At 34.8% G+C, this 21,387-nt stretch overlaps 2 protein-coding genes and 1 pseudogene across 2 annotated transcripts; 1 reads left to right on the plus strand and 2 right to left on the minus strand.

The window, feature by feature from the left end:
* Positions 1-1,491: 1,491 nt before the first annotated feature.
* Positions 1,492-11,055, plus strand: LOC146166456 (nose resistant to fluoxetine protein 6-like). Its single transcript, XM_083381039.1, has 12 exons — positions 1,492-1,745; positions 2,419-2,528; positions 2,990-3,132; positions 5,408-5,597; positions 5,829-6,018; positions 6,652-6,820; positions 7,244-7,326; positions 7,615-7,740; positions 8,478-8,640; positions 8,849-9,038; positions 9,918-10,076; positions 10,886-11,055. The coding sequence occupies exons 1-12, from the start codon at positions 1,492-1,494 to the stop codon at positions 11,053-11,055; spliced, it is 1,947 nt and encodes a 648-aa protein (XP_083237165.1).
* A 1,784-nt stretch (positions 11,056-12,839) lies between these two features.
* Positions 12,840-13,829, minus strand: LOC146166457 (uncharacterized; annotated as a pseudogene).
* An 800-nt stretch (positions 13,830-14,629) lies between these two features.
* On the minus strand, positions 14,630-15,877 carry LOC146166458 (uncharacterized). The gene has a single exon (XM_083389204.1). It carries the CDS (start codon positions 15,836-15,838, stop codon positions 15,185-15,187), a length of 654 nt encoding a protein of 217 aa, XP_083245330.1. The 5' UTR covers positions 15,839-15,877; the 3' UTR covers positions 14,630-15,184.
* Between the last annotated feature and the right edge of the window lie 5,510 nt (positions 15,878-21,387).

The raw sequence follows: 21,387 nt of genomic DNA on the forward strand, positions 1-21,387 counted from the left end.
ATAATTTAAAAGCAATACTCAAAGACGATTTAAAAAGCAAAAACAAAATGACTAAAAAGTAGTAAAACTACATTTATGTGTCGCAAACGTAATGTAACTACATCGTTTGTGACGTAACAATGCATGACAATTAAAGGTGTGGCATGCCTGTGATCGAGTAAAATATTTGTAAATTGCCCCCTCTCTAGCTACGCCTACAAAAATACAATTAAACAAACAATAAATGAAATATTAGTTTTTGATAACAGTTCCTGCCATTCAAAGTAATAAGAATCAAAATTATTTTTTTCTGTTGTATGTTAGTATTTGGACATAAGCTACATGTTTATCGCCACTTTCATTCTATGTTTTTTCTTCGAATGCACTTATTATGTATTGTTTTGCGAAAAAATTAAATGGAATCATATTGCTTTCAGCATTTCTTGTGTCTTCGTATGTGTTGTTTATCATCAAACAAAGCAAACTATGTGCATTGTGACGTAACACACGTGTGTTGTTGTTCAAACTCATTGCACAACTAGTGGCTACTCGGGTGTTAATTAATCTGCAAACCGCGATCGAATTGAGGAAAGTAAACACTTGAGGAAAAGGTTCACGTGACAATCAGTAAATGTACAATGTTTAAGGCAGAACATACAGCAGTTGTGCAGAGATTAAACGACCATTTGAGGTGCTAGTACTTATAATGTGAATATTAAGCTCGTTAATTGGCCTTATGGCTGCGAAAGTTTTATGTTGAGTGTTAGTTGGGATGCTATGGTGGAGTTAGCGATGGGTATTTTACGCAGCTTAACATTAAAATCACGAATTTGTACTTACGCCAAACAGCGGTGTACAGTGGCTAATAGACAAAACTTGCTCCAGTTAAGATCTTAATAAGTAATGACCCCTTTTTATTTTTGGTTGGTTATTGTATTTTATGGAAGGTATTACGATATTATAAATGACATTACATGTCTCCTTGATTTATTTAAAAATGTGTTGCAACAAGACCATACTTAATAGGAAAATCAGAGATCAGAACAATTGTCAAAAGTTACGTGTTGAGGATCCGAGTTACCGCTAAAACAAGTAAAAATAAAACTTAATATTTTACACGAACTTGGTTAGGCTGTGTATATAAATTTTAACAAGTTATTCGAGTTTACGAACTGTGGAGTTTACCAACTTTTCCCTTGTTGTGTTACTAACGAGATTGGCTTAAAAACCTCTAGCGGAAATATTTGATCGGTTTCAAGCAATTGTTATCGAACAAAAACTAAATTACAATCAAATATAAAATCTGCGTCTTACATTAAAAAGTTGTTCCTTTCATTTTTCTGCCTGTAAAGTTTTATCCTAAATTTAGACCAGTAGTAAACTTTCTTAAATGGCATCCGAACACTTGCCTGGCTAAAGTACTTATAAAAGCAAAATATAAAAGAGCTAAATGTTTCTCATAAACAATAGACTTAATCAAGATCTGTATATAAGACTAAATAACGAATTAATATGACCGGAGGGTTGCTGGCGAATCTCTTCCTTATTGTGCTGCTAACAAGTGGGCAAGTTGTATTGTCAAGCATTGCTGAGCTGCAAGTAGTTGACAACAAAAGTGACTGGGACTTGATAGTCAGGGACAGAAAACCTGATGTTGTACATAATGCCGAGCGGGGTTACGAAGACACTTACTTACGGGAATATGCAGACAACCTTGAAGATTTGTTGCGGAGAGTGAGGAAAGAAAGCTACGCGGACGAGTTAAAGTGAGTGTCGGTGGTTAAACGGCGTTTAACAGAGAATGTCTTTTAACACACTATTGCTAAGTATCACCTTGTAAGGCCATTCCGTATTATGTTAACTAAGTTTATTAAACACCGCACATTTTAAGGTTACAATGCGGTTAATCAGGATGAATAAGGTACCGTGATGTGTGCTAATATAATTATAAATTGATTGGCCTTTTAAGTTATGTATTTTACTTCTGCGTTAATATAATTAGTGTTGCGTTTTATGGTTGAGGGTAACGTCTAGTAGTCGCCCCCGATAAACGGCACTTAAGTTTAAGGCATATTTGACATATTGGTAATTTAGGGTAAATGTTCAAGTTTAATATGGAGTAATTATGACATTGAATCAAATTGTTGTATATGCTTTAAACAATATGCTTCTCTCCCGACAACAAAATATGAATATTTGTTCAGTGAGCTTTACAAAAGTACACCAACACAACGAATCTGGGACCAGCCATTTTATTAAGTAACTAATGGGAGCATACAAATTTGGGCTTTTATTATCAAATCCACCGGTTTAACCATTAAAGAAGAGCTTTAGTCCCATACATGGTCAACAGAGTAGATTCTCCGTTTTAAACTAACCCTACAAATAAACCTATAAGTTGATTTACGCTAACAATAATTAGAAAAAAAATTTGTTCAGAAAGTTGCCAACAGAGCATCTGATCTCTGGCGAAGAAATGGAGAAATGCTTGGAGGACTTTGCGAGTGTTTTCGAAGACGCTGCGAATAGGAAAGCCTACGCTTTAAAAAGTAATCCATTGCTTTTCTTAAACGCTGAAAATTGTGTTGTTCTGTTTGGAGCTGTGAACCTTTAATAAAAAAAGTTCAACGTACAGCTTTGAATGCTTTCCACAACCTTCCACACACTTTATGCACCTAATTCATTTTTACCCCTATAGCGTTACAATACACAAAAAAATGTTTAAGGAACTTATTATAATCTTTCCCTGGCGCGTAAAATTGGCAGAAAAAAATTAGAGCATGTCTACTCAAAGAATATCCGTACAAAAAATCAAATAAAAACAAACTATAAACTCGTTTAAAGTATTTGTTTTCGCATTTATCAAACAATGGAATTATTAAATACCAAAAGTTTAATATATCCTACTGCACATATAAACTTATATTTTTGCCAAGCATTTAGTGACGTCATATTTAGCGAAAGATTTTGAGTCCCCTTGTGAAAAAAAACTGCTCTTTATCTCCCCCAGTGTTGGATTCGTGGGCTCGACCCGGAAGTGGAATCCTGGAGGGTAACGTCAGGTGGCCAGGGCGCTACTACGAATGCTGGGGATCGCAGGGAGCTAATATATCGGGCCAGTGGTGCGTGACGTACATGGGCGACTCGAGGCCGGTGAGATGGTGATGATGCAACGATGACGTCATATATTGATCATAACTAAGTTTACGAAATTTGTAAACAAAACCACGAAACACAGATTTTTCTGATTGTAACGCGACAATACCCGACTGTGCGGCAACAAAAAGAACAGTGGGGTTTTATGTGCGTTGATAATAAAACGACCGGGACGAGTTATTCGACGATTCCTTCAATTCAACTGTTTGTCGAAAGCAAACATCGAAAAACATTATTTTAATGATGCCTGTTTTCGCCACAATCTGGACGAAAATGTTTCAGGGAGATATATTTCGTCAAAAAAATCATTTTTTATATGTTAGTCATATGTTGGTAGTTTCGTAGATTAGTGTCGATGATGCTGGTTTTTTGGGTGGGTTTATACTGGAAGGTCAAGCTTGGATCAATTGCTGTTGATGTTGAACTGAATATGTGATATTGGAAATCAACTTTACATACCATAGCAAGATAAATGACCTTAATTCTTGATTAGCAACAGCAGAATATTGTCGAAAAGCTAGTAATTCAGGTCAGACACTACTAAAGATGTTAAAATATATTTGTATTTATTTCTCCAATGAAATCTTTATATAGTGCCTGACCTGAATTATTAGCTTTGTTAGACTATTCTGCAAACGCTGTTAAGTTTCCTATTTCACTTTAACGGGTAAATTTATATAATTGTAAACAAAGCACTTATACAACGCTATAAATTAGGCTTCTGATATTGATGATTTGTATGTTTGAAACACTGAATACTGTTGATAAAACTAAAAAATGGAAATAAATATTCAAGAAAAATGTTTTTTATGGCTTGAACTAGGAACCATTATTCTTTTGTGCTAAAGTTAAGGAACATCCGCCATTTGTTTTGTTTTTTATTTAAATCTGGATCTGCCCGTACGTTTTTTTATTGTAAAAAATATTGGTTCCATCTGTAAAGAGTTGTTAATTTGACAAAAGTTCAACAGCAAAACTGTTATAAAAGATATACTTGCTCACTCCCCGTACGTTATTGACATTTCTGGATAAATTGAAAAACATTCCTCAATAAACACGCTGTATAGGTGGAGCACCCTGGCAATATATTTGCTCATGCTGTAAAGTTGTCCTGTTATTTCTGGATAAATGTTGCCCCTCTTAAAACATCCCTAAACAAGCGCGCTGTTTAGGTGGAGCACCCTGGTATTCCCCTAGTAATGATGTGGGGTTCTTGCTTTCCCTCAAGTTGTACCCAGGATTCAGTAGCTGGTATCATCGGTCAGCTGGTCACTGATGAACCACTGCCCCCCGTACTTTCCACAACTTGCCCCCCGCCAGTTGCTGGGCTCAACACTATTGACGTCATCGCCATGTAAGAGCCCGAAAATTAATTTTAATAAAAGTTCTAGCAGCAGGGTGACTGGGTTTATACAAATATAAACCCTAAAAAATGAAAAAAATTGTTAAATTGAAAAAAAATATTTAAAAAATGAAAAAAAATTGTTAAATTGAAAAAAAAATTTAGAAAACATTCACTAAATGTTTGAGATAATTCTTCTGTCAGACACTTAAATTTGTTCTTTTTGTTCAGTTCAAATCGGTAAGTAATATATTTGTAATGCCATTAAAAAATTTTAAGTCATAAACTTAAAAAATTTTTTTATAAAATTTGAAAAAAAATACATTTTCCGTCGCTTGTAGGTTTCAAATAGTCCGTTAAATGTTGTCCACAGTGTGATCTGCAGTTTGCTCGTCTTATTTATTGTGGCTGGAACAAGTCAAAGTTTGGTCGAGTCGATTTATTTCGTTAAAGGCCGGAATTCAAAAGGTATTATTAACCAAATGAAAGAAGGCAGTTTCCTTATATTTTGTAATCTACGACTAGTAATGCTATATTCAACTATCAATGCTGTATTTTTCACTTTAAATGAATTACTATATCTGTCTGTAGGGAAATTATATTCATTCTGAACATGAATGCAATGGGATTCAAAAATAAGCTATGGCAACTTATTCTACCTAAAAACATAAACACTATAGTGCATAAAAATCAATAGAATTTGCAACAAAAAAGCGATTTTTGTTCAACCTATACGGCACATATGAAACTTGGGTTTAAAAAAAAAAAGTTAAGTTTGGACAATAGTTACTTGAGTTTGTACACTAATTTTTGGGCGATCTACTATACTTTTATACAGCACTATAACTTTTTAAAGGTATTAGGAGTTTTTGATCATTTTCAAAGTGTTATTGTTAGTTTAAATGTGTTGTTTTTTATTATTTTTTGTAGCTTAAGCCTATTTTTGTTCTAGCTAACGGCTCGAAGCTTCTTCGTTGTTTCTCGCTGGTTGAGAACTACGCGATCCTGACGAGCCTAGAAGTTCCAGCAAGCAACCTTCCTGTGTTGGACGGGGTCAGGGTTCTCAGCACTACTTGGGTCGTGCTCACTCACTGCTTCTACATGCCAATGAACATGATCGGTAAGTATCAACGGGGTTATAAGTGTGACTGTACACAGGCAGTGTGTAGTTAGATGGTATTTTGGTAAATTTTATACTAATTCACAAAGCATGAACTCAGTCTTAATTCATGATCCTCCTCCAAACAAACATTTTCTCAGTATTACATTTTTAAGAAAACACTAAACATTGTTACAAATTCTTGTGTTAATCTTTGGATCTGACAAGCTTACTTTGCCTTCATCTCTGCAGACAACGCTGTTGCTTCCAACGCTTATTATCGCGAGCATGGCGAGTTACAAGCCTTGGGCAACGGAACCTTCTCAGTGGATAGCTTCTTCTTCCTCAGTGGTTTGCTGGTCGCTTACATACTTATGAATCAAATCAAGAAGGGAAAGGGATTCCTCAATATTCCTCTTGTATATATGCAACGTTACCTTAGGTCAGTGGTTCGCACCCTGGGGCGATATTTCTAAGGTTCAAGGGGGCCGAGAGATATTTGAGAATCTTTAGGAATCTCATTTTTGCTTAACTCTTTACAACTTTTTTGTAACGATTAGAATGGAATAAATCCAATTGTAACTTTCTACGTTTTATAGAGTTGATGGGCATTGTTCAAGTTCCGTTTATTGTGACATTCTAGTAAATGAAAATTCGAGATGTAACGTTGTACTGATCAAAATGAACTTAATGGTCTATTACGTGTAAATTCATCTAAAGATCATTAAAATATAGATAATTGCATTCTGTACAACATACCTGATAGCGAACATACCATCTATGACTATTGGCTTTATTATTCTTTTTTAATACTTTATTATTATTCTTTTTTAAATTTACGTATTACTAAAATACTTCTGACCAATTTGTAAGCAAAGCTACTATTCATACCGGGAATTTTTATTAAAGTTTCGTTTTAGACCAGCGGTGGTGAACCAGTAGGCCATGGCAGCAAATATCTCACTAACGAACATTTGATTAAATAATCTGCTTTGGAACATGTTTCGCTGCGGTTAGTTCTAAACCTACTTTATAGTTTTCTCTTTCATAAAAAGTTTGAGAACCACTGTTTCAGGCTGACCCCGGTCTACGCGTTCCTGCTTCTTTTCTCGATGAGTTTGTTCAAATTGTTGGGTTCGGGTCCTTTCTGGGCAGAATTGGCAGATAAGATGTACTCAAGTTGCCAATACAACTGGTTCGCGAACCTTCTATACTTCAACAACCTTTATCCTGCACAGCCACAGGCAAGTTGAACACAAATGGAAGTTTGTTATAATTTAACAAAATTAGCGCTTAAGGCAAATCTGTAGGGCCTACAGCTGCTAGTTGATGTGGTAAACAAATAAATATCGTGGTTTAAAATAATAGTCTTTTTAAGCCAAAAGTTAAAACTTAATAAAAAAAAGCGTTTGAGTAAGGTCAACACGCAAATGTGAAACTTAGTTTAAAACGTATTGTTTATTAGATATATTTTGATTACGAAAACGAAAGTTAAAAAAATATTTTAATCAATTGACATTTCATTTTCTTAAAATACATTTATAATTCGATTGTATGGAAACACAAAAAGTCATGCAAAATTAAAATAAATCCCAATATTGCAATCGGCGGAGTTATAGCAAAAGTAAACCATATCAACTTGTTGCATTGCATATTTAATATTCCAGGTCTGCTTTGGTTGGAGCTGGTATTTGGCGAACGATATGCAGTTCTATTTGTTGGCACCGCTCTTTCTACTGGTTCTCTACAGGTAAGATGTTAATACTAAGCAGAAAAAAAGATTCTACAAGCTTTAACATTCTGCTTTTTTTTAATTTTAAAGTGTTAACCTAATGTTGTTTATAAAATACATTTTTCCACTTGTTTTTAAACATTTACACTCGTTTCTTGACCAACCTATGACTATTAAGATGTGAATCGTTTCCATGATAACTTATAAAAACTTATATATAAAAAAAAATTCGGCATTTGGATTTTGGTACTGATATTTCAATAAAATCTGTGATGTTTGCATTAAACACTGGTATTTCACATTTAGGTGGCGAAGGGTTGGAATCAGTCTCCTGTTTTCAGTGCTAGCTGCAAACATCGTTATCACCGGGGTTCTGGCTAAAGAGGCAAAATCACAACCAACATCCGTGGGATTGTCGCTCCTAATGTCTGTGTGAGTAGGGGAGACCAACTGTATATTAAACTGTTGATTGACGGCAGTGAAATAAATCTCCACGGCTGCCGTGAGGTTTAGACTTAAGTAAAACTCACAAAATTTAACTCTGTATTGTTTGAACGTTCCAATATAACAATGTCCTTTGTCGACATCACAATGGACTGTTGACAACTGGTAGACTTGATTGTTGCTGGTATTTTAGCATGGTTGTAATATATCAGTGCGCCGGTTTTTACCCAAAAAGATTAGTTATAAAATAGTGCCTTTACAATAAGTTTCTTCGTTTTGACTGCTACAACAGAGTATGGCTTAATAGTAAACAATGTTGAGTTGAACATAATAATCCTAAACTATAACCCGTAATGTATAACTGTTAGCGGGTTGTACCGCCGTATTTTGCTCTAAATATTAAAAAATTGTTTTAAAATACGAGTCTGACACATGGTTAGTCGTTACTTCATTTGATAAAATCAATGTTGCATCATAAAACATAGGGTATATAAATAGATACCAGTATTTCCTATTTATGGTTGTTACATGGTTTAGTCAACTAGAAACGTTTTTTGTACAGCGCAAAGGCAAGTTCGACACATAACGCTTCGTCTGTTAAGGGTCAATTCATGTAAAATGCATTCAGAAGATATTCTGTAACACATGCCCAGTATCTCAAACCGTTTTAACAATTAGTAACGTTTTCTGAAAAGTTCAAAACCAATACTGAATTAATATCTTAGCTTCGGTCGGTTCATGGTGGATCCAGATGCCGAAGTAACTTACTTGGAGCGCTACAAGAGCGACCTTTACACAACTCCCTGGTGTAGAATCGGGGTTTATGTGGTCGGGATGCTGACTGGATATTTCCTCTACGTCAAGCAGAACAAGATAAAGATGAACAAGGTGAGTTTTGTTTGCTACCTACTCTTGTGGGCTTTAATAATTTATTCTACGCCCAACCTTCAGTAATTATCTAAAGATTTATTCGAAACGTTCACAAAATGCTACCTTTTTCTGTTTGGTCTTTAATATTTATTCTACAACTTACTACAACCTCTAGCCGTTATGCTCCAAAACTACTGATTGTATAAAGAAAACTTGTTTTGTCTAGACTGTGGTGATCTTAGGTTGGCTTGTTGCCAGTGGATCGGCCCTTGCGTTAATATACGGCGTCTACCCTCATGTGAGGGACTTCAGCGTTCTTGAAGAGGACCTGGCTGCCTTCTATTCTGCTGTCAGTCGACCAGTGTGGGCTCTATGCCTTGCTTGGCTCTGTGTGGCTTGCATTGCTGGTTATGGAGGTATGTTGCTAGAAATAACCCTGAGCTGTGTTCAAGAGTACTGTAGATATCCGAGACCTAAATGGCTGGTTATAAGGTATATGAATAAAATCAAGTCCCGCGCTGTGTTACAGGAAACTTATATATGTGGCGTGTATTGCTGGCTATCAGGTTGAAAATGAAGATCTATTAAATTTAAAAAGTAAATATACTAAAAAACATTGCTAACTATGCAGGTGTGAGATTACAATTCAAACTAAAATAAGTATAGGGGAAAACTGTATTTGATGCTGTACCGTTCCCGTCTTTTTTGTTTATAGATTGCGCTTCACGATTTTGCGCTTTTTTAAATTATTTTGCGTTATTTTTGTCCGGCTTTCATTAACCATGAACGTCAAAGTAAAGGTGTACCGAGAAACGAAAAAACACGCACGGTTATATAGGACGTAGAAACGTAAAACAATAATTAATGGGCCTTAGGGACGCTAGCCTATTACCAACGTGTGCGAAAATCGTGCATGCTGCAGTACAGTCGACTCATAGAGTGCGACAACAAAACACAGCGTAATACATTATTTTATGATCGAACTCCATGATAGATTTTAAGACACTGAAAGTTAATTTTTGTATATTACTGATTTATTTTTTTAGTCACCACACAGTTTTTAAAGATTATTGTAGTTGTGTACGTAACTTGTACTGAGACATAAAATCATTTTCCACAACTTTGCTTTATTAGGGATTATATATATATTAGTGATTTCTTTGTTTAATTACTATACTGTGTTTTAGTAATGACTTGTACTGCTTGATATGGAGTAGATAAAAATCATTTTCCGCAACTTTGCATTCGTAGGAATCCACAAACAGACACAGACTAAAAGTTATTTTTACATGCAGGCCCAGTTACAACCTTGTTGAACTGGAAGGGATTCGTCCCACTGAGTAAGCTCTCCTACACAGCCTATCTCATCCACTTGCTGGTTGTTTACTGGTTCATGTGCACGCAAGAAACTATGTTCCACTTCACAGTTGAGAACACAATATACATTTATCTGGGTGAGCTTCTATTTTTTTGTTTTATTATCTTAGGGCAGGGGTTCTTAAACTTTTTTTACCGCGGACCCCTAAAATATTCTGAGTGTTCTGAAATCTTCTTTCGGAAGATTTTGAGAACGCAGAGAACGATTTTTGTTTTTGAAAATGTTAATATTAAAGCCACAAACTTTTCTGCGAACAACTCAAGGTCAACGTATGTTCAATAATGTTGAATTGCAGTTATTTAGGTATCCAAAATCGTAATATCCAGTGATCCAGTGTTGCAACCAAGGCCCCAGTTACTAACTTAAGTTCAAGTCCCAGTCATCGGTTGCCTAAGTCAAGTCCCTATCAACTCAATTAGAGAAAGTCAACTTTAAATTATGTCTTTCAAAAAGTAACAGGCCAAGTCCCAGTTAAGTCATGAATAAAGCAAGTCAACTGTACGTCAAGTCATTGGCATAAAAGTAAACTGTTAAACTATTAAAATTGGAAAAATCGTCAAATTATATGAGCAACAATTCAACTAAAAAATAACACAAACGCAATATACATACAGCAATCCAATTGTTTAACGTGGAAAACTTAAGATGAATTTTAATGAAAAACTTATTTAATATCAAGATCTTTGACAAAATGACTTGCGTCCAAGTCAAGTCGTTTGTCCAAAAGATTTAAATCAAGTCATGTCATTTTTGTCAAAAGACTTATCAAGTCAATTCCTTTGGAGTCAGTGACTTAAGTCAATACAACCTCGGTAATATCCTAAATGTAAACGTTCCATGCATATTTTGAACACCGAACTAACCAGGGTCAATTCAAACTCACAGGTACTCTAGTGCTGACCTACATGTTGGCATTCCTAGTGTGCATCTGTGTTGAATGGCCGATCATGAGAGCCACCAAGATCGTACTGGCTCCTCTGCTGACAACCAGAGTCGACAAAAAGAAGGGTTCAAGCAACGGATATCAAACTCCAGTCGCTATTTCAAAGCTGTGAATGAAGACTTGTCGTGAATAAATCTCGTATATTAGCTGTTTATTTGCATAATATAAAAGCGAAAAAACAGGTTGTATTTGCTATGTACTATTTAATAGTTGCTGTTTTTTCAAACACTTTTTAAGTGCTTTCTTTAAGAAAATGCTGAATGGAAACTTCTTTTTTATTTGACAAGCTTTTCGCTTTTTTCGAGGCAAAAAAATAATTATATGAAGACGTGATCTTTCAAGCAAAGGTTTCAATTTTATAAGTGAATGGCGAAAAACAGACGGTATTTAAAAAATGACATGCTTTGGAGAAAGGACTTTTAACCAGGTATAAGCACTTTTGAGTGTATTATAAATTTTAATTTGACAGAATTTTTATCTCCGAAAAGTTTTTATTATCATACTACGACAAACTTTGCGTTAAAAAAACACTTTTTAAATTTGGATGTCTTTTGTGAAAACAATGGCTGAATTATTTGTAAAAAGTATATCTTTTATGTTATAAATCTGCAATCAGCTAACTTATAAAAAAAAGCGTGAATGGTAAATATATTTACAGTAATTAGTCACAAATCACGTATTTCAATCGATTATTAAACTTTTGCCGCTTTGTTTTTAGATATCAGCTATTATAACAGATTTTAGGCAGTTTCGGTTCAAAAATCTTTTAATAAAAAGTAAATTTTTGTTCAGCAAGTCATGAGAAATTTTGAATGAAAAAGTTAAACTTGCAAATTAAAAGTACAATATTTTTTTTCACAATTTCTACCGAGCAGTCTATGTTTCACAATTTAATTTATACTACTTCAAATATTTTCATTTCCGCGATTTTTGAATTTTAATGTTTTTTTTTTCTTAATATTAATATTGTTTTTTTAGTTTAAAGTGCGTTATAAGATGACGCTTCCACTCTGCTTCCAATATGTTTGAGTGCCTCTCGCAAAACCAACCACAACAAAATAATTGAGCTACCGTTGTATTTATAAACGAGCAAATTAAACCTATAGATCGGCGGGATAAGTTAGCATAAAGCTTATTTAGTGGTGAGTCCGATTGAAAAGCTAGAAAAATCAACACATATTAAAACATCAAAATATATTAAAACATAAAAATATGTTAAACGTGAACAAATTAATGTCCAGTCATTTAATCTATTATCTGTACTTTGCTCGATATATATTTGCTTTTATTAAGAAGATATTTTCGGCAAAATTTTATAAGGGTCATATACCCTAAAGCCTGGATGACTGCATACAAACTACGTAAATAGTTTTCTAAACGAGCTATCATACATTATGACAAAGTTTTACAGGTGGGAGAAGTTTGCTTACGATGAACCTGTCATAATGTACAGACGTAAAATACGTATTATTGAGCAGAAACTGTAGTTTGGAGAAAAATACTAAGTTCGCCAGCTGTTAAATGTCTCTTGCCCAAAATGGATGAACTAGAATCATTACAAACGCTTTATAACTTTACAATATTACAACGAAAACATTTAAACAAAGTTTAACAAATCGTGATTTTATAACGTAAAGCAACTGTTTAAACGATAATAATTGTAAATCAAGGCAGAATTTTGTTAGTCAAACGTGGAAACCATGTTAGAACAAGTTGAAATATAAGAAACACTTTCATGTCTATTGTTGTATTTTTTTGTGATTCGTTATCGATTTATAAGGTAATAAAATAGGAAAAAAACGTTTTAAAAGTCAAAATGTCTTGACATTTAAAAAAATTTCTACAGCGATTTCTATAGGCTTTGTTTTTAACAGTTTTCTCTGGAGAGAATTTTTTTTAATTTGTTTTAAGATTTTTTTCCCGGTTAAAGTTTTTTCCACATTCTTTGCATTCATAAGGTTTTTATCCAGTGTGAGTTATTTGATGTCGTCTTCGAGATTCTGCATGGGTGAAACATTTTCCACAAACCTTGCACTTAAATGGTTTTTCACCAGTGTGAATTCGTTCATGTCTTTTAAGTTCTGCTGATGTGATAAAGCATTTTCCACATTCTTTGCATTTATAAGGTTTTTTGCCGGTGTGAATTCTTTCATGATCTTTAAGATGTGATGCCCGGCTAAAACATTCTCCACAAACTTTGCACTCATACGGTCTTTCCCCAGTGTGAATTCTTTCATGATCTTTAAGATATAATTCCCGGCTAAAACACTTTCCACAAACTTGGCACTCATACGGTCTTTCTCCAGTGTGAAATTCGTTCGTACTTTGAAATTTCCAGCTCGGTTAAAACATTTTCCGCAAAAAGCACATTTAAAAGGTTTTTCTCCAGTGTGAGTTTGCACGTGGTTTTCAAGTGTGGTGGTTGTTCCGAATAGTTTCCCACAAACCTTGCATTTGTAATTTCAATAAAAATATAAAAGCCATAATATTTGATAAAAGCGACATTTCACAATTTACAGACGTTTCAGCAATAACTCATGCCATCATCAGTGTAAAAATGAAGTGAAGATAAACGCGATAAAACTAAAGAAACTTGCATTTGTGTTTCTTGAAGTGAACTCCAGCCAAATGCTGTTTTAGTTCGTAACAATTCTTAAAACACTTTTCACGACATCGGAACTCTGTATACTGTGTTACAATATCCAATTGTTTTCTAGTATTCATTTGATCCAAGTCACTTTGTTTTTCACAATCGGACTCTTCACTTACAGGTTGATGTTCTTGTGATGACCAAACTGTAATCGTGGCAACAGAATCATCAGAAAATCCATCATCGCTTTCATATTTTAAATCTTTCGACGCAAATTCAATCTTAAAGTTTGACATACTTTTTCTCCTAAACATTAAAAATTAGTCAATATTTAATCATGGCATCATCAAACCTATGTTGTGTCAAAAATAGAAAGAGACAGTTAAACTATGAAAACACCACAACACAAGTCTGTTGTAATAGTACTTTGCAATGAGCCACATTCCTTACTTTGAACTTACTGTATTATCCACAAAGAAACACATTTCTTAGTTTGGTTTCCAAATACAAACAACCAACATTCTAGCAATTTGACTTACCAAACTATTATAGGATCAGTGGCGTAATTATCGACGTTTTAAACAGGGAGTCGAACCGTTTGACTTTTCCGGTTTAGGTTCAGTTCGGGTTTAAGGATTTTTTCGGACTTATTCTTGATACAATTTAAAATAATGCTGTAATTTTCACATATATAACAAAGGGAAAGTAGGCTATGCAGCTCAAAATTATATTATTGCCATGTTCAAAGCAACACTTTAACCTTCCTTTGTTAAACTAAATGCCACTGCACGCATTGCAGAAGTACAACTAAGCACATTGCACAACTCGTATAACCAAAAACTTCCGTTTTGTTAAGCCCCAAACGTCACGCATGGTTTATATACGCATGGTTGGTTTTATTAAACGCATGGACGGCTTTATGTAACTGAAGACTGTTTTTTATGTAACAGATCAGGTTTATGTACGAGCTAGGATTGAGTGGAAAATTAAATGTAGGAAACATATTGATTTATACCATCTCCACAGTTAATAGCCATTCCTAGTTGTTGATATTTGCACAGATATTTATGTATTTTTCAGTGTTTTTTATTGTGACTTGGCTCCACAATTCAAAAGTTTTATTCACATTTTAATGGAAATGGAATATAAAGCGCAAGTGGATAAAAATATAGCGTTTTATAAAAACAAGTTATATTTCCATATTCCATTTACTGAACAAGATTGCTTAGATTTTAAAATTCCAAAACTAAAAGGCATAAGCGTTTGAAACGAGTTATACATACAGATGGTAGAATATTTACCAAAGCTTTATTTAACACAATTGCGACGAGAAAAATGACATGGTTAAATTAAGATTCCAGAACTTCAAAGCAACTGTTTTACGGGTAATAAATTTTAACTCAAGCTTAATAGAGGTTCAGTAGGTATGCAAAGTTCCTATACCTATTTCTATTTACACGATTGAATCCATCCTAATTAACTGATCCAACCTTTTACTTTTGCTATAATGGCATAAAGTTCAGCAAAGGAAATTGCACTTTGATATATGTTCAAATCTCGCGCAATATCCACATTTCCTTTAATTTGCAGATACTTTTTTAATTGTTGTGTTTTATATTCTGGTTTAATTATTACAAAAGTGTGTATTTTATCAACTTTTGCTTTTGAATGTTTTATCTCTAGAGTGAGTTCTTTTGTGTCTATTAAGATTAGATGTACAGGCAAAACACTTTCCACATTCGTTGCATTTATAAGCCTTTTTTCCAGTATGAGTACTTTCATGAGATTTAAGATGTGTAGTACGGCTAAAACATTTTCCACATACTTCACATTTGAAGGGTTTTTCTCCAGTGTGAACTTTTTCATGATGTTTAAGAGTTCCTGCATTTCTAAAACAATTTCCACAAACTTTGCATTCATAAGGTTTTTCTCCAGTGTGAATCATTTCATGTTCTTTAAGACTTTTTGCATGGCTAAAACACTTTCCACATCCTTGGCATTCGTAAGGTCTTTCTCCAGTGTGAACTCGTTCATGGATTTTAAGACTTCCTAAATGGCTAAAACACTTTCCACATTCTTTACATTCGTAAGGTTTTTCTCCGGTATGAACTCTTTCATGGATTTTAAGAGTTCGTGCACGACCAAAAAGCTTGCCACATGCTTTGCACTTAAAAGACTTCTCTCTAGTGTGAGTCTTCACATGTGCTTCAAGATTTTCAACTTCGACGAAGCATTTCCCACAAACTTTGCATTTGTACGCTTGATCTTCAGAGTGAACCTGTTCATGACGTTCAAGGGATGACATCAAGTGAAAGAACTTTCCACAATACTTGCACTCATGCGATTTTTCCTCAGTGTTAATTCGTTGATTTGCTTTTAAGTTGTAAGCTAGGTTAAAGCATTTAACGCAATAATTACACTCGAAAGGATTTTCTCCAGTGTGAATTTGCGGTTGATTTTCAAGTGCCGTAATAGTTCTATATAGTTTTCCACATTTCTTGCATTTGAGTTTCTTAAAGTGAAACCTGGACAAATGTGTTTTGACTTTAAGACGCTTTTTGAACATATTTTCGCAAATATTATTGTTTTTCAATTTTTCATTCTTTTGTGGAGTATCCTTACCATCTTCCTTCTTACAAGTATTCATTTGATCCAGGTCACTTTGTTCTTTACAATGGGACTCTTCACTTACAGGTTGATGTTCTTGTAAAGTCCAATCTGTAATCTTGGCACCAGAATCATTAGAAAATCCATCATCGCTTTCTTTTGTCAGTTCTGTCGTGACAAAATTGCTTTCCGACATGTTTTAATTTTACTTCTGAAATGTAACAAGTAGCTCATTAATAATATTAAGCACTTTATACCCATGACCTTTTAGCACTGCTCATTGATGCAACTAAGTTAATTCCTTTTTTCTTCTGTGAATTAAATTCATTAATTTCTTAAGTTGGAAACATTGAAATATATTTTTCTTAATTTAATTTTTATGTCCACGCAGCGCTTGAAAAAAATCCCCACCAGACTTCAGACACGACGGGGTGAAACATGTGTGACTTGCCGCGTCGCCCCTGAAAGCAAATCTGCGCACGAAACTTGAACTCGTCAAAGCTAGGCTATTCATTTATGATTTCAACCATTCCAGGATTATGTTTTCATAATACTTACAACAATTAACTGCTTAACCTTTAAAAATACCATTCCTAACATAAAACCTTTAAAAAACCGTCAAAAACACTTGGTATTTATCAAGAAAAATCTTATATTCACGGTGAATAGTGCTCGCGCTATCTCGCTAAAAACGCGTTTAGTTGCATCAACTCTGGTAGGTGGAGACGCGCTAAAAAAAACAAATAGCGTTTTACTTCATTAGTCTTGATCAGTCTGCTTTAAAGCGTTTTTATATAACCGGTGGGGATTCGGTCTAAGAGTTTAACATGCGCACCCGTGGAGAAGCGAGCGCAGTGTGACGTCCCGGCCCTTTTGTTAGGCGATGATGACGTTGCTCTGCCTCTTTAGGATCGCATACCAGCGACAAAGCGGCAAAATTGTTTGTCCGAACGGCCGATAATCTTTCAATTTTAAAAAACGTTTTCGTTTTTTTGCTACAAACCAAGAAACTTATCATGGAATTAATTCTTGTTTTATTTCGTTTGTAAATCGCTTCACCCAACTTATTGTTTCGGTTTTTTAGGTCGCAGTTTTCAAAGGTTTATTTTAGGCGAACAACTTACAAGATACATTTGCCTCCAGGATCCAATAGATTTACATGTTTGTGCTTTGGAACCGCTAATCTTGTAGAGCAAGGTGTAGTGAACTATGTGTGGCTAACATATCAAAAACACCTTACTAGCAATTACTGTGAACGCAATGTAAGCCCCAAACATAACTTCAATGTACAGAAACCTTGCTTGCACCGAAAGCTTCTGATATCTAGTTATCCAGTTTAAAAATGGCAATGCTAACATTAGTAACTTAAGAAAATCTGCACAGCACATCTAAAAAGCACAAGTATATAACGTAAGCGTAAAACCCCAAACAAAACATCAGACTCAGCAAGTGGCTCTACTAAATTATTAGAAAGGTACCGACCTATACAAAATGATCTACCGATTGTAAAAGTTACTTGCAACCTTTTCATTGAACGGCTTAGTATAATAAAATACATTAACTTCTAATTTTTAAACTGTTGTATCTTGCGGCAGTTTACTGCAGATATTTGCGTATGAGTAAGAGTTCTAATCGTTCAACTGCACTAGTTAGCTCACAAAAGCCCCAGGCTATATTGCTAGCAAGCGTGCGCACTGGAGCGTAGCAGCAGAGCGTGACCAACAAAAGAAGGTTTAATCCACCCGATCCGACTCGTTTGGGTCGCTTCAAGCCGTCTTATAATTTCACTTCTTCGGCCTTAAAGCAGTCCCGTGGATGTCCACTGACCCACTGGTGGGTAAACTTGCCTGCTTTATGCCAACAGCTTATTCCACTCGGTTCATAGCACTCACGAATCTTCGTGAATGTGATTTACTGGCAAGCGGCTATAGAGAAACGCAATATTTTGCTTTTTTATTACACAAAGGTAACGATTTCACCCGAGAATGATGCAAAGATGAACTACTTAAGTAATAACGAATAAAAACAGCAAAAATATATTTAGTTTACGAATAACTAGGAAATACGAAAATGTAGAATTTTTAATATTTTTTTTAAAACTTATACTCTCGTATAAGGGGACTCCCCATTGTAGCGACCGTAAAGCTACCGTTCCTTCACTTTCATCGCCTAACATTTCCTGTCAGCTATGTTTTAGTCATGATAAAGTGTATTATATTCGGCCCTGAGGGTGTCATGTAGCCTGCAGAGCCACTGCCTGTACAAGTAGCTTTCCCTGTTATTGCATTGCAGCAATAATATATTGTTGAAAATGTTAGGCGCAATCTAACCTATACAAGATGGTTGCTTACTAGTCTTTACTACCGTTTTGGGCAGCCTAATGTATAGTAAAGGGCTTTGTTACTCAAATAACGCTATACCTGCAGAACGAGTCTGTGACCCGACTACCGCCAACATTCGGTCACATTTTTATTAGTATTTAACTGTTTTCACTAGTCTGGACCTATCACTTATCAAGAAACACAGCCGTTTAAGCAATCATTTTTTGTGGCTTGTCTAGTTGCCCAGGTCTAAACATGTAGCGAGCCAACATATTTGTAATTGTAACTTGTGCGCTGTGCGTAAATAGACCAAATCTTAGTTTAAAACTGTCCTGGCATATTTCGTTTTCCCCCGAACCAAAGTCAGCAACTGACTAGCTTACCAGCCATCGCCCTTGTCCCGTATGAAAAATATGACAGATTTTGATGAAATCTTGCGATTGCACTGCCAGAAAATTTGGGGTGACCTGATGCAACTAAGGTCAAAACTGCACCCGCCAATATAATTTGTTGAAAAACTGCTATTATATTCATTTTCAAGGGTTGAAGGTCTAGTCCAGTGTTTCTTAACCTTTTGACTTGGTGGCACACCTAAAGACGTATGAAAACGTGGCGGCGCACCTTGTGAGCGAAGCGAATTTTTTTAGGTGTACCCGGTATTTCTCTTACTGCTATTTTTCAAATATTGTTTAATAGTTGCATATCTTTAAAGGGACTCCAGTGTTTAAGACTGAAAACGTTATTTTGTCCATTTAAGTCTTATTCCGATTAATTTTGGACTTATTTTGACATGTTTAGGTCTTATCTAGACTATTTTAGATCTTATTCTGTTGTGGTTATTACTGCGAATATGGCGTTATTTTTTCGGGGTCTTAATAGGCCAACTATGGAAGCCTGTTATAGATTAATTATATGATTTAGATATTGCTGCTTTGTAGGCTTATTGAGTTTTCCACTTGAAAGCCTTGTGAAATCAATGAGCTAAGTTAATTGGAAAGTAAAAAATATGTTTTATATAATAGGACCTACATTATTTTTTCTTTTTGCTTGTGGCGCACCTGGCAGCCTTCCATGGCGCACCAGTGCGCCGGGCGCACCGGTTGAGAAACGCTGGTCTAGTCTGTTAAAAATAATTGTGGGTGCACTTGTCATACTTTCCATGATGGACTCTTGTGCTATAATATAGTTTAACACAGCTACTGGAAATACACCCAACCATACACAACAATCATATTGCAATACTTGCGAGACATGTTCTTGCTGCACTGTGAACTGTATTTATTAAAAGCAGAGCTATGCTGAATTTTTTGAATTTACATATTTTCAAGAACCTGACTATCGCTACACTGACAATATGCACTTTAAAACACTGAGGCAGTTTCTTCAGTTTTGATCTTTTTTGTGTTGGCTCATGGACTGCCTCCTTAAACGACTCTTGATAACTTTCACATTCACTGTAATGTGTTTTAAAAAATGGTGTGCTTAGGAGTATTTTTTTACTTTTGCTCATTGTAGCATCATAGTGCCACCATGCTATACATCCCCCAAAATCTATACTGCATTAAACTGTTTATGCCCCAAATGCTGTGCATACTATCGTATGTTGAGCTGTGTGACTTATAAATGCTACAAAGTAAATTTTTATTAAATGAAACTATAAACTTTTTGCACTAAACGTCTAATTATTAGTATTAAGTGTTTTATGACAAAAACTCTGTGATATAATTCGCTTCATGTACTGGGCCTTTAAAAGCTCTTGAAAGAGCATTTTGGGCAGCGACAAAAAAGTTTGTAGGCCACTGCTTAAAGAACATTGTACCCAAGTTGGAAAGTTTGCCTTATCTTATGCAGTTGCACTTTGTGCATTTTATGGAAATTTACTGTGGAATCAGATTAACTCCACAATCACAATATAAAACCCCTAGTACAGTTTTCAGTTGAACTTTATCTAAACTAGACAAATTGCATTTGTAAGGTTATTACAGCCTATTCTGTTCTCCAGGACAGGTGCACACCCAAATTAGTAAATTATAGAAAAAGATTTAGTTGTGGTTGGATTCCAAACTATAATAAACATTAAACCAGGGGTGTCCAACTCAAACATGCCGGCGTGCCAATTTTGATCTTATAACTTCTTCCCGTGCCAAAGTATCGTAACCGAACCAATTCTTTTAAATCATAAAAGCGTTTTTTTACCAATAATCAGAACGTTTATTTAAACATGAAAAATAACTATCTAGTAGAAAGGCGCAGCCCTACATCAAAGTGTCTCTCGGTGAGCTGACTTTTGTTTCTTTACACCAAGCTATATAATATTATGTGAATGCTAGCCTCCACACAGTATAATGTTACTATATCAAAAGTAATTGTTGGTTGTCGTGATTGCCGCGATTGTTTTATATTGTGAACAAACAATGGCAATTGGTTGTATAACAAACTTAGTATTTTCTGAAAATTGGCTCTATAACAAATTGAGCTTTTTTGTCAATTGGCTAAATAACAATTTTAGTGTTTTTTGGGCAGGGCCATGAAATGCTGACTGAAAACAACACATTTAACGGTTACTAATACTATTTTACCTTGCCAATCCTGTCTTCGACATGTAACTTGGTGTCATTACAATTTTATTTTAATCACATGTGATAACTATGCAGTGCAAAGCGATTTAGTAGAGTCAGAGCTTTATTATTCATGATATACTTTTAAAAAGGCAATACAGCAATCAACCGCAAAACTATTTGCTAACATTTATATTAATATCATGAAATTAAAACAAATATTCAACATTATAAACAACTGACATTTCAAAAAGTTGTATAAATTGTAGTCCATAACTACCAACAAAAAATATCATAACAGAAACACCTGGTTGTTGCCCAAACTTATTTTTTTGTTTATTTAATGAGTGCGGTGCAGCACAATGAGC

The sequence above is a fragment of the Ascidiella aspersa genome, chromosome 1, assembly GCF_963924565.1.
Source record: "Ascidiella aspersa chromosome 1, kaAscAspe10.2, whole genome shotgun sequence".
NCBI classification, from domain to species: Eukaryota; Metazoa; Chordata; class Ascidiacea; order Phlebobranchia; family Ascidiidae; genus Ascidiella; species Ascidiella aspersa.

What these genes read in the sequence shown, in the direction of transcription:
- LOC146166456 (XM_083381039.1), top strand. Translation starts at nt 1,492, where the DNA reads ATGACCGGAGGGTTGCTGGCGAATCTCTTCCTTATTGTGCTGCTAACA. An exon ending in CATGCCAATGAACATGATCG is followed by an intron (nt 5,598 to 5,828) that starts GTAAGTATCAAC and finishes TCATCTCTGCAG; the next exon opens with ACAACGCTGTTGCTTCCAAC. An exon ending in TTGCATTGCTGGTTATGGAG is followed by an intron (nt 9,039 to 9,917) that starts GTATGTTGCTAG and finishes TTTTACATGCAG; the next exon opens with GCCCAGTTACAACCTTGTTG.
- LOC146166458 (XM_083389204.1), bottom strand. Translation starts at nt 15,838, where the DNA reads ATGTCATCCCTTGAACGTCATGAACAGGTTCACTCTGAAGATCAAGCG.